Genomic DNA, 13,965 nt, shown 5'->3' with positions numbered 1-13,965 from the left:
CAGGGCTCTTTCTCCGGACAGTTTATTTGTAACATAGACAGTTTACGTAGTTGTCTAGAAATATATTACAACTCACTTTTTAATAGAGGAGGCGAGTTCCGTTTTGAAGAAGCAGTCCATGATCTTGATAAAGAAATTGTATTTTATAGTTTGGCCTTAAGAAAAATATTTGTTTCCGGTAACATGCTAAAAATATTAGAGTAGGTAGATCTAGATCTAGGTCGGATTTTTGTTTTGGATTTTTTTTATTAAGGGAGATTTTTCGGAATTTTTTTTTTTTTTTTGGTCAAAAAATGAATACAAATAATGGGGTTATGCCGCTAGAGTATCAGCATCAGTAAATTGATTTCTAACATCACTGACCATGTTTAAAGCATAAAAAGTGCATTCTCCAAGGCCATAAAAACATTTAGGGTCGGACCAAAAATTTAGGGTAGGTCGGGATACCGGAAACAATTTTTTATGCGTTATCATGCCTTTAGTTAATTTTCGACTCGTAATATTACATATTACACATATGTGCATAGTATAATAAATTATGAGTCAGTAAGGTTTAAAAAATGAAAATATGAAAATTTAGGGACAAGTAAACATCGATGTTTAATTTCTTGTAGATCTAGGACGTTGAATAAATGTCTTGGTTATTAAGAATGAAACTATAAAAAATAATTACTGTACAGCTGAACTTATTTTCATGTTGAACAGAAGTCACTTAAGTCAGTGATATTAACGACTACTCCCCTCCCCCTCCCCACCCCACACACATATTCACGCCCGGACGCTCACTTTCCCTCAAAGTTCTGCGTCTTTGGGGCAAGGAATCTCGGGGTCGGGAGTTCGAGTCCCGGGTGAGGCGTATGTTTTCCGCGACGATCAACATGGTCTTGCTCATAGAATGGGGAGAGACATGTAATTCTTAGTATCATTTTAGCTATTGGTTACCTCAAAATTTTGGCGACAAATCTGTACGTGTCTTCCATGCGACCCCTTCGTTAATGACCGCCTGCTTATTTGATTTTAAATTTATCTGATTTTCCCGTCCTAATTTGAAAATGTTAGTATACAAGTATGACTTTAAGAGAACGGAAATTTCCATAGAGATAGTGCAAGTTTATTCTAATCATATTACATATATATTATTTGCAATTTCCCGAGGGATTGTTTATGTCCGAGTCCATGAGACATTGATGATTCTGCAGATGTTAACACACGGAAACATGTGTTTTAATTTTACTCTTATTCTGGTATTGGATGAAGTATTCAAAAACAATCGGCTTCTCTCAGACGAATATGCTTTAAATTAGCGTTCCTGTGTCGTAAACACAATTTACAATTAATTACGCACCAGTCTATAACGAAGACGTCACCGTCGAGGCGCATAGCGCTGACAGTCGGTAGGTATTGGAGGGGACCTCAGCCCATATAAGGGGCTTGGGGTTAAGGGGTCTCTCGCCTGGATATTTTTTTAATACAGACTGGTGAGACATCCCCCTAATTATAGGGGGATCAGGGGGCTCTTCCCCTGTGAAGTTTTGAAATACAGACATGAAATGGTGGCCTTTGGTGCATTTTGAGTTAATATAATGAGTATAGGTCACTTCTGAGTCAACGAGGTTGGGGGAGGGGGGAGCACGAGCTGGATCTAGTGGTTAAGGTGTCGGTCGCAGTTCATAGTTTCAAGCCCCACTGAGGTCAATACCGCATCTTCTCATATACGACACTAGTAGACTTGCTTTTTCAGGAAGCGGACTCGAGAGTTGGTCAAATAAACTTGAAGCTTTTATCACAATCGAGCTCAAATAAATTTGTTTTAACTAACACCTTAGTATATTATGAAAAAAATCAATTACATGCTTCCCTCAGTTGTTTATAAATTTACGGTACTAGTAAGATGCGTATCGTAAACAATAAACCCGTTAAGTGCCTCATTTTCTTTACACGCATAATTATGACCCTGGCATTTTGATTTATGGTCAATCAAGAATCAAGAGCAGCCACTTTTACCATACCCTGATAGTAACACAACAGATTAAAAAAAAACATTCATCACTATTTTCTGATTATCTTTAGAAATAAAGTTAAGGTTTTATGTTCTACAACAGACAGGCATTTCCCACCACAATTTCAAAGAAACCCGTGGGAAACCGCACGTTTGACCCCAGTGATTTGCATATTTGTGACGTCATTACAATGTAGAGAAATTCCTAAAATGGCGGCCGCTGTTTGAAAACATGACAGAATCACAGCGGTGAAGAAAACGTTTTTCTTGCAAATTAGAAGCATCTACACTGATTCAAATGGTATTCAATATAAAGAAGGACAATTTATGTTTATTTATTTCTATACAAAATTTTCCGAAATCTTTGCATGGAGTTGCATTGCACATTCTAAATTCTCTTTCTTATATTGACATTTTTTGACAGGAGTGGCCTATGACGTCAAACGGCAGCATGTCAACACATGCGATCAGCTGTTTAGACGGCATAGAGGCTATGACTACCGTGTCCCCACCTTGGTTAAAGTTTTTTTTACACTTTCTCTTTTTCCTTCTTATCTCTGTAATTACTTGGGCCACCCTTAAAGATATGTTCGTTTGCCGCTTCCGACCCAGTACTTCAAGGACTGGGTCGGACTGGGTCGGTAGGTTGGTAATTATGTCTCCCAGGAGACATATTGTTTTTGCCCTGTCCGTCTGTCCTTCCGTCCGTCCGTCCGTCCGTACGTCACACTTCATTTCCGAGCAATAACTGGAGAACCATTTGACCTAGAACCTTCAAACTTCATAGGGTTGTAGGGCTGCTGGAGTAGACAACCCCTATTGTTTTTGGGGTCACTCCATCAAAGGTCAAGGTCACAGGGGCCTGAACATTGAAAACCATTTCCGATCAATAACTAGAGAAGCACTTGACCCAGAATGTTGAAACTTCATAGGATGATTGGTCATGAAGAGTAGATGACCCCTATTGATTTTGGGGTCACTCCGTCAAAGGTCAAGGTCACAGGGGCCTGAACGTTGAAAACCATTTCCGATCAATAACTAGAGAACCACTTGACCCAGAATGTTGAAACTTTATAGGATGATTGGTCATGAAGAGTAGATGACCCCTATTGATTTTGGGGTCACTCCGTCAAAGGTCAAGGTCACAGGGGCCTGAACGTTGAAAACCATTTCCGATCAATAACTAGAGAACCACTTGACCCAGAATGTTGAAACTTCATAGGATGATTGGTCATGAAGAGTAGATGACCCCTATTGATGTTGGGATCACTCCGTCAAAGGTCAAGGTCACAGGGGCCTGAACATGGAAAACCATTTCCGATCAATAACTAGAGAACCACTTGACCCAGAGTGTTGAAACTTCATAGGATGATTGATCATGAAGAGTAGATGACCCCTATTGATTTTGGGGTCACTCCATCAAAGGTCAAGGTCACAGGGGCCTGAACATGGAAAATCATTTCCGATCAATAACTAGAGAACCACTTGACCCAGAATGTTGAAACTTCATAGGATGATTGTGCATGCAAAGTAGATGACCCCTATCGATTTTGGGGTCACTCCATTAAAGGTCAAGGTCACAGGGGCCTGAACATTGAAAACCATTTCCGGTCAGTAACTTGAGAACCACTTGACCCAGAATGTTGAAACTTAATAGGATGGTTGGTCATGCAGAGAAGATGACCCCTAACGATTTTGGGGTCACTCTGTGAAAGGTCAAGGTCACAGGGGCCTGAACATGGAAAACCATTTCTGATCAATAACTTGAGAACCTCTTGACCCAGAATGTTGAAACTTGATAGGATGATTGTTCATGCAGAGTAGATGACCCCTATTGTTTTTGGGGTCACTTCGTCAAAGGTCAAGGTCACAGGGGCCTGAACATGGAAAACCATTTCCGATCAATAACTAGAGAACCACTTGACCCAGAGTGTTGAAACTTCATAGGATGATTGATTATGAAGAGTAGATGACCCCTATTGATTTTGGGGTCACTCCATCAAAGGTCAAGGTCACAGGGGCCTGAACATGGAAAATCATTTCCGATCAATAACTTGAGAACCACTTCACCCAGAATGTTGAAACTTCATAGGATGATTGTGCATGCAAAGTAGATGACCCCTATCGATTTTGGGGTCACTCCATTAAAGGTCAAGGTCACAGGGGCCTGAACATTGAAAACCATTTCCGGTCAGTAACTTGAGAACCACTTGACCCAGAATGTTGAAACTTAATAGGATGGTTGGTCATGCAGAGAAGATGACCCCTAACGATTTTGGGGTCACTCTGTGAAAGGTCAAGGTCACAGGGGCCTGAACATTGAAAACCATTCCGATCAATAACTAGAGAACCACTTGACCCAGAATGTTGAAACTTCATAGGATGATTGGTCATGAAGAGTAGATGACCCCTATTGATTTTGGGGTCACTCCGTCAAAGGTCAAGGTCACAGGGGCCTGAACATTGAAAACCATTTCCAATCAATAACTAGAGAACCACCTGACCCAGAATGTTGAAACTTGATAGGATGATTGGTCATGCAGAGTAGATGACCCTTATTGATTATGGGATCACTCCGTCAAAGGTCAAGGTCACAGGGGCCTGAACATTGAAAACCATGTCTGATCAATAACTAGAGAACCACTTGACCCAGAGTGTTGAAACTTCATAGGATGATTGTACATGCAAAGTAGATGACCCCTATCGATTTTGGGGTCACTCCATTAAAGGTCAAGGTCACAGGGGCCTGAACATTGAAAACCATTTCCGGTCAGTAACTTGAGAACCACTTGACCCAGAATGTTGAAACTTCATAGGATGATTGTGCATGCAGAGTAGATGACCCCTATCGATTTTGGGGTCACTCTGTGAAAGGTCAAGGTCACAGGGGCCCGAACATTGAAAACCATTTCCGGTCAGTAACTTGAGAACCACTTGACCCAGAATGATGAAACTTCGTAGGATGATTGGTCATGCAGAGTAGATGAACCCTAACGATTTTAGGGTCACTCTGTTAAAGGTCAAGGCCACAGGGGCCTGAACATGGAAAACCATTTCGAATCAATAACTTGAGAACCTCTCGACCCAGAATGTTGAAACTTCATGGGATGATTGTTCATGCAGAGTAAATGACCCTTATTGTTTTTGGGGTCACTCCGTTAAAGGTCAAGGTCACAGGGGCCTGAACATTGATAACCAGTTCCGATCAATAACTTGAGAACCACTTGACCCAGAATGTTGAAACTTCATAGGATGATTGAACATGCAGAGTAGATGACCCCTATTGATTTTGGGGTCAGTCTATTAAAGGTCAAGGTCACAGTGGCCTGTTCATGTAAAATCATTTTTTGGAAATAACTTGAGAACCACTTGACCTACAATGTTGAAACTTAATAGGATGATTGGACATGCAGAGTAGATGACCCCTATTTATTTTGAGGTCACTTGATCAAAGGTCACAGGAGCCTGAACAGTGACTTGAGAACCACTAGGCCACGAGTGTTGAAATTTAGCGGGATGACTGGACATGCCAAGTAGATGATCCCTATTGCAGCCAACCATCAGTGTCTCTTTGACTTTCGCTCCTGACCCCTATTGACTTCTTGCCTATAGGACTTTGCATTGGGGGAGACATGCGCTTTTTTACAAAAGCATTTTCTAGTTTCAGTTTAGGCCTTGATGGATTTGATTCAAACTTAAAATAGTTATTCCTCATCATCACCCACATCATCTGACATAAGAGCCACAACTCTGGCACCAATATTTCAAGATTTATCCCTCCTTTTCACTTAGATTTTCAGGTTAAAGTTTTGATGCACTTTAACTCTATTTCTGTTATTACCAAATGGATTTGATTCAAACTTTAAATAATTGTTCAACATCATCACCCACATCATATGACAAAAGATGCATAACTCTGGCACAAATATTTCATAAATTATTCCCCCTTTTTACTTAGAATTTCAGGTTAAAGTTTTGATGCACTTTCACTATATCTCTGTTATTACTGAATGGATTTGATTCCTACTTAAGGAAGTTGTTCAATATCATCACCTGCATCAAATGACACAAGGTGCATAACTCTGGCACAAATTTTTCATGAATTATTCCCCCTTTTTACTTAGAATTTCAGGTTAAAGTTATGATGAACTTTCACTCTATCTCTGTTATTACTGAATGGATTTGATTCAAACTTAAAATAATTGTTCAGCATCATCACCCACATCATATGACACAAGGTGCATAACTCTGGCACCAATTTTTCATGAATTATGCCCCCTTTACTTAGAATTTAAGGTTAATTTTGATGCATTTTCACTGTATCTCAGTTCTTACGAAATGCATTTGATTCAAACTTGAAGTAGTTGTTCCACATCACGACACAAGGTGCATAGCTCTTGCACCAATATTTTATGAATTATACCCCCTTTTTGCTTAGAATTATACATATATAGTGTTTTGATACACTTTATCTTTACCTCTCTCATTTCTTAATATTTTTGACACAGGCTCAAGCTATTGTGCAATATCTTTATCCACCATTGGAGTCATTAAACACTCCAGTGACAGCTCCAGTTTCCTCAGATGTGCCCAGTTTCACTATCATGGGGCCGATCTGTGTATGAAAAGAATTGGAACCACTGCCTTACCCTTGCATGATCGTAAGAGGCGACTAATAGGGTCTTAACACTTGCTTTTGCAGTAACTCTGTGATTCCAGCAGGTATGCAAATTTTGATTCCATACCTCATGTTTTTATTCCGATGTAAATGAGATATGGAACCAAAATTTGTAGTCCTGTTTGGCGCCATATAACCTATACTGTGTTGGTGTGCCGTAAAACCCAAATAAATAAATAATTCACTATCCAGCATCGAAATAGTTGAGCGCACTGTCTCCTGTGACAGCTCTTGTATAAGTTTATTGTTTTGCTTATGTCTGTCCATCTGTCTGTTGGTCCATCAGTCCATGGTTTGTGATCAATAGCTAGAAAATACTTTAACCTGCAGTAAGTCAGACTTCATAATTATGATTTTGTACAGGCACTTTATGACACCTTTTAATTTTGAAGTTAGACGATTTCAGGCCAGTGTCACATTGATTGCTTAGCTCAGTAGGGAGAGCGCAGATCTATGGATCGCAGGGTCGTGAGTTTGATCCCCGGGTAAGGGTGAATGTTTTCCATGACGATCTGATAGCAGACATTATGTCTGAAATCATTCGTACTCCACCTCTGATTCTTGACAAGTTGGCAACTTGCGGAGAACAGCCTATAGCCTATAGCAATTAGAGAAGCCGTTGGCGATCAGCATGGGTCCTGCACGGGCTGGTCTGGGTCGTTGCGGGTCGCGGGGCCACTGTGTTGTTTTATTCATGGCGCGGCTCAAATAATAACTATAATAAAAAACAAAAACATCAACAAGAAAACATGTTAGCTTTACGATCTGAATTCCTCTAAACTGAATATTAATTTATTGTTTTGCTTTTTTCCATAACTTAAACAAACTGAGCATACACTTTTGATATGGGATTTTGTGATGAATAAGTAGAATCTATATCACTTTTTCAACCTTTATAAGTGCGTCACAGTCATATGATTGTGATAAACTAAATTGCTAAACTTTCTTTATATACTGATAATAAAGCATTGTTATCTATTTCATCTTCTAGGTATGGGACATTGATTCGATACAGATACGTAAAACAGAAAGAGGTAAATAGAATTCTGATTGCTCATGTATTAACATAAAATATGTAAGTTGAAAGGTATTTAACCATGACACATGATATACACATTTATGTTCCATTTTGTATGTTTTAGGTAGAATGTGTTTAATAAGAAAAACAGTTGAGCATAGTAGAGCTTATATTTTGAATGTCCTTTGCAGTTTGTTAAGCTAAACCTAATTTAAATATTATCTATCAGGGCATATTTCACTAAACGAAATGTATAAGTCTCACAAGAGAAGAAATTATGTATGCTGGCAACAGTTAAATTTTCCAATTAGTATTATCTTTTGTATTTGAAAATTCTAAAGCGATTTTCTCTAAAAACAATGTTTTTTTTATGACAAAGAATCTCATATTGAAATGTTAAAAAATTAATACTTAAGAAATAAAAAAAAAAATGGTAAACAGTTGATGAGAGTTATTTATAGACAAGAACTAATTTCATGTTTTAGACATAATAAACATAGTTTGATTCATATGATTACCAGGTAAGTTGATTTTGCATTGTTTTTCATTCAGGATGACAAGAAAGATGTTATAGAAGAATTGGAGAAAGAGGTGAATGACTTGACATGTATGATTCTTGCCTTGTTTGTTAAACAGTGTGTAACCAACTCAGATCTGGAAAAAGAAACTTGTGGAGCTAGAAGAGGTAGATATTTAGATTGTCTATTTGATTTTTAGCTCACCTGTCACAAAGTGACAAGGTGAGCTTTTGTGATCGCGCGGTGTCCGTCGTCCGTGCGTCCGTAAACTTTTGCTTGTGACCACTCTAGAGGTCACATTTTTTGTGGGATCTTTATGAAAGTTGGTCAGAATGTTCATCTTGATGATATCTAGGTCAAGTTTGAAACTGGGTCACGTGCCATCAAAAACTAGGTCAGTAGGTCGAAAAAATAGAAAAACCTTGTGACCTCTCTAGAGGCCATATATTTCACAAGATGATCTTGAAAATTGGTCAGAATGTTCACCTTGATGATATCTAGGTCAAGTTCGAAACTGGGTCACATGCCGTCAAAAACTAGGTCAGTAGGTCTAAAAATAGAAAAACCTTGTGACCTCTCTAAAGGCCATATTTTTCACAAGATCTTCATGAAAATTGGTCTGAGTGTTCATCTTGATGATATCTAGGTCAAGTTCGAAACTGGGTTACGTGCGGTCAAAAACTAGGTCAGTAGGTCAAATAATAGAAAAACCTTGTGACCTCTCTAAAGGCCATATTTTTCATGGGATCTGTATGAAAGTTGGTCTGAATGTTCATCTTGATGATATCTAGGTCAAGTTCGAAACAGGGTCATGTGCGGTCAAAAACTAGGTCAGTAGGTCTAAAAATAGAAAAACATTGTGACCTCTCTAGAGGCCATACTTGTGAATGGATCTCCATAAAAATTGGTCAGAATGTTCATCTTGATGATATCTAGGTCAAGTTCGAAAGTGGGTCACGTGCCATCAAAAAGTAGGTCAGTAGGTCAAATAATGAAAAAACGTTGTGACCTCTCTAGAGGCCATATTTTTCATGGGATCTGTATGAAAGTTGGTCTGAATGTTTATCTTGATGATATATAGGTCAGGTTTGAAACTGGGTCAACTGCGATCAAAAACTAGGTCAGTAGGTCTAAAAATAGAAAAACCTTGTGACCTCTCTAGAGGCCATACCCTTGAATGGATCTTCATGAAAATTGGTCAGAATGTTCAACTTGATGATATCTAGGTCATTTTTGAAACTGGGTCACGTGCCATAAAAAACTAGGTCAGTAGGTCAAATAATGAAAAAACCTTGCGACCTCTCTAGAGGCCATACTTTTCATGGGATCTGTATGAAAGTTGGTCTGAATGTTCATCTTGATGATATCTAGGTCAAGTTTGAAACTGGGTCAACTTCGGTCAAAAACTAGGTCAGTAGGTCTAAAATTAGAAAAATCTTTTGACCTCTCTAGAGGCCATATTTTTCAATGGATCTTCATGAAAATTGATCTGAATGTTCACCTTGATGATATCTAGATCAGTTTCAAAACTGGGTCACGTGCGGTCAAAAACTAGGCCAGTAGGTATAAAAATAGAAAAACTTTGTGACCTCTCTAGAGGCGTTATTTTTCATGAGATCTTCATGAAAATTCTTGAGAATGTTCACCTTGATGATATCTAGGTAAAGTTCAAAACAGGGTCACGTACCTTCGAAAACTAGGTCAATAGGTCAAATAACAGAAAAACCTTGTGACCTCTCTAGAGACCATAGTTTTCAATGGATCTTCATGAAAATTGGTCAGAATTTTTATCTTGATAATATCTAGGTCAAGTTCAAAACTGGGTCACATGAGCTCAAAAACTAGGTCACTATGTCAAATAATAGAAACGTCATACTCAAAACTGGGTCATGTGGGAAGAGGTGAGCGATTCAGGACCATCATGGTCCTCTTGTTTAAGGAGTAGAGCTTTTGTTGTCATCCTTTTGCTGATCATCCCTGTCCACTTCGCAAAGGTTTTCGCATATAAGGAGGTTTCTCCTCTAAAACTACTTGGCATAATGCTTTCAAACTTCAAACATGTACTTATTGTCCTGAGGTGACTTCACATGTCAAGTTACATAACTCTAGCTTTTACTTTTTCAAAATTATGCTCCTTTTTAACTTGGGTTTTGCATGTAACCAGGTCTCTCCAAAGCATTGAAGTCAAATGCTTTTAATCTTCACACGTCTTCAGCATCATGAAGTAACTGCCTAGGGCAAGTTATATAACTCTAGCTTTTATTTGGTTAAAATTATGCCCCTTTTTATGCCCCCCTTCGAAGAAGGAGGAAGGGTATATTGTTTTGCAGATGTCGGTCGGTAGGTCTGTCGGTCGGTCGGAATGTAGACCAATCCGTTTCCGGATGATAACTCAAGAACGCTTGGGCCTAGGATAATGAAAGTTGATAGGGAGGTTGGTCATCACCAGCAGATGACCCCTATTGATTTTGAGGTCTGTATGTCAAAGGTCAAGGTCACAGTGATCCTGAATAGTAAAACGGTTTCTGGATGATAACTCAAGAACACTTGGGCCTAGGATCATGAAAGTTGATAGGGAGGTTGGTCATGACCAGCAGATGACCCCTATTGATTTTGAGGTCAGTATGACAAAGGTCAAGGTCACAGTGACCAGGAACAGTAAAATGGTTTTCGGGCAATAACTCAAGAACACTTGGGCCTAGTATCAAGAAAATTGATAGATAGGTTGGCCATGACCAGCAGATGACCCCTATTGATTTTGAGGTCATTAGGTCAAAGGTCAAGGTCACATTGGCCAGGAACAGTTAAACGGTTTCTGATCTTCTTGTCCAAAACCATAGGGCCTAGGGCTTTGATATTTGGTATGTAGCAAAATCTAGTGGTCCTCTACCAAGATTGTTCAGATTATTTCCCTGGGGTAAGATATGGCCACACCCAGGGGGTCACATGGTTTATATAGACTTATATAGGGAAAAACTTTGAAAAACCTCTTGTCCAAAACCACAGGGCCGAGGGCTTTGATATTTTTTATATGACATCATCTAGTGGTCCTCTACTAAGATTGTTCAAATTATTCCCCTAGGGTCAAATATGGCTCCGCCCTGGGGGTCACATGGTTTACATAGACTTATTAGGGAAAAACTTTGAAAATCTTCTTGTCCAAACCACAAAGACTATGGCTTTGATATTTTGTAATGTAGCATCATCTAGTGGTTCTCTGCCAAGTTTGTTCAAATTATCCCTCTAGGGTCAAATATAGTCATATAGACTTATATAGGGAAAAACTTAGAATCTTCATGTCCATAACTAACATCATTCAAATTTGGACCACATTAGTATAGTTTTGAGTGGCAAGATGAACCTTGACATGAGTTGACCTTGATCTTGACCTTGTGACCTACTTTCACATTTCTGTAGCTACAGCCTTCAAATTTGGACCACATGCATAGGTTTGTGTACGGAAAAAAACTTTGACCTTGTTATTGACCTAGTGACCTACTTTCACATTTTTGAAGGTGCAGGCTTCAGATTTGGACCACATGCATAGTTTTTTGTTCCAAAATAAATTTGACCTTGATTTTGACCTAGTGACCTACTTTCACATTTCTCAAGCTACAGCCTTCAAATTTGAACCACAAGCTTTTGTGTACTGAAATGAACTTTGATCTTGAGATTGACCTAGTGACCTACTTTCACATTTCTGAAGGTACATGCTTCAAATTTGGACCACTTGCATAGTTTTGTGTTCCGAAATAAAATTTGACCTTGATTTTGACCTAGTGACCTACTTTCACATTTCTCAAGCTACAGCCTTCAAATTTGAACCATGCATAGTGTTGTGTACCAAAATGAACTTTGATCTTGAGATTGACCCAGTGACCTACTTTCACATTTCTCAAGCTACAGGCTTCGAATTTGGCCCGCTTGCATATTTGTGTGTTCTGCATTGAAATTTGACATTGATTTTTACCTATTACCTACTTTCACATTTCTCAAGCTAGAGCCTCCAAATTTGAAGCACATGCATAGTTCTGTCTACCGAAATGAAACTTTGACCTTGAAATTGATCTACTGACCTACTTTCACATTTCTCAAGCCACAGCTTTCAAATTTGGACCACATACACATTGTTTTGTACCGAAATGAAAACTGACCTTGATTTTGACCTTGAGCTAGTCTTGAAATTTGGAACATTCAAAAATGGCTCAGTGGATGGCACTAAGATCACTCTGTAATCTCTTGTTAGGTTAATAGGTTAAAGGTCAAGGTCAGATTAAACCAGAATGGTAGAACTTTTGTTTACAGTGAGCATATAATTTCTGTTCCTTGTGCAATTACTGAATGCATCAAGGGGGGCATTTCGTGTTCGACGAGCTCTTGTTATCTTAGAAATGTTAAGTTTTGCATGTAAGCATGTTTCTCAGAAATTATTTAACTGAATGCTGTCAGATTCTTCACACGTTTTTGGCTCAACTAGCAAGTTTCAAACATTTGCCTTCAATTTTGGCAAAAATGTGCCCCTTTTTCAACTTAGGAAATTTAACTATTAAGCTTTCATATTTAAGAAACCAGTAGATATTTTAAAATTTAGGGTAATATTTTCCTACTTCTGGGACAATAATTCGAATTGTCGAGCATTGGCTGTCTTACGGACAGCTCTTGTTTTTATTGTAGACCAAGATTGAGGTTCTATTACAAGGCCATTGTGAAAACCCATATTGATAGGCAAATTTTAGTAATATGATCTTTTAAAGTCATTTTAAAATAAATATCAATGAAAAAATCTTACATACCTTCAGTGTTTGCAGTCTTACTGACAGTTTTGGAATCAGCGTAAAAATTGTACATTATGAGAAATAAAAGTCTGTATAAGACCATGCAATACAAGTAATATGTGGGTTATTTCTGTATGGCCTAATCATTACAGACCTGTATATTAATGTGCATGCTGGTTTTGTAATACATGGGTTCAAATGGCCTATAATTGGGCCTATTTATTGTAATCCTGTGTATAAGTACAGGTCTTAAGTTTTCTAAATGTATTTGCTAGGTAAATTTTTATCAGATATTTTGTTTGAAATGTTAGTTGCAGTGTAAGAATTTAGTGCCAAAGGTCCTACCTTTGAGCAGTTATTGTATATGTTTTAACAGCAAAAATGACGTGTAAACTTTTTCAGCACATAAATCTATTTTTAGCACAAAATTATACTTTATATGATGTATCTCTGATGGAGGGATAATGTTGGAATAAGTGAAGTTATAAATATTTGAGTGTTTGGTTGTGTGTTCCACTTCTCAATTTTCAAGTTATTTTATATGTTTAATCTCAATAATTTTGAATTAAGATATTTCCGTATGTGTGTTACAGAGACAAGTATTGCTGTTATGTACAGCATGCACACCTGGCTAGTGATGAACTCTGACAGTCTCAGTGATGTAGAAGATATATCCAGAACTAAGCAACAACTGGAAGATGTCCTCAATAAAACTGATAAATCATGCGAAGTCAAGTGTTGTATATGCTCGTGCAGTATCCTTTGATATCACAATATGACCTTGCTGGTACAGTTAGCCAAATAGATGTAGCACAAGACTTCCATTCAGGAGGTCATGGAGCCTCCGTTGTCGAATGGTTAAGGTCGTGGATTTTGATTCGCTTGCCCCTCACTGATGTGAATTCGAGCCTCACTCAGGGCAGTGAATTCTTCCTGTGAGGAAGCCGTCCAGCTGGCTTATGGAAGGTCAGTGGTTC

At 38.4% G+C, this 13,965-nt stretch overlaps 1 protein-coding gene across 5 annotated transcripts in view; it reads left to right on the top strand.

Moving 5' to 3' along the window:
- LOC123532681 (general transcription factor 3C polypeptide 4-like) overlaps positions 1-13,965 on the top strand; it is a 106,128-nt gene that overhangs the window by 48,804 nt on the left and 43,359 nt on the right. Inside the window, exons 14-16 of one of the 5 annotated variants that reach the window (XR_008365983.1) lie at positions 7,669-7,711; positions 8,248-8,380; positions 13,607-13,743. The exons of 2 other annotated variants lie outside the window; for them this stretch is intronic. Coding sequence is in view for 2 of the 3 variants with exons in the window: in XM_053517078.1 (XP_053373053.1) it covers positions 7,669-7,711; positions 8,248-8,380; positions 13,582-13,743 (338 nt within the window). In the remaining variant the exon portion in view is untranslated. Of the gene's footprint in view, positions 1-7,668; positions 7,712-8,247; positions 8,381-13,581; positions 13,744-13,965 lie in introns of all 5 variants that reach the window. 2 more of the 5 variants (XM_053517078.1, XM_053517079.1) reach the window with 2 other exon arrangements.

This window comes from Mercenaria mercenaria, chromosome 11, assembly GCF_021730395.1.
Source record: "Mercenaria mercenaria strain notata chromosome 11, MADL_Memer_1, whole genome shotgun sequence".
NCBI classification, from domain to species: domain Eukaryota; kingdom Metazoa; phylum Mollusca; class Bivalvia; order Venerida; family Veneridae; genus Mercenaria; species Mercenaria mercenaria.
The sequence above is the reverse complement of the archived record's forward strand: the minus strand, read 5'-3'. Positions and strand labels throughout refer to the sequence as shown.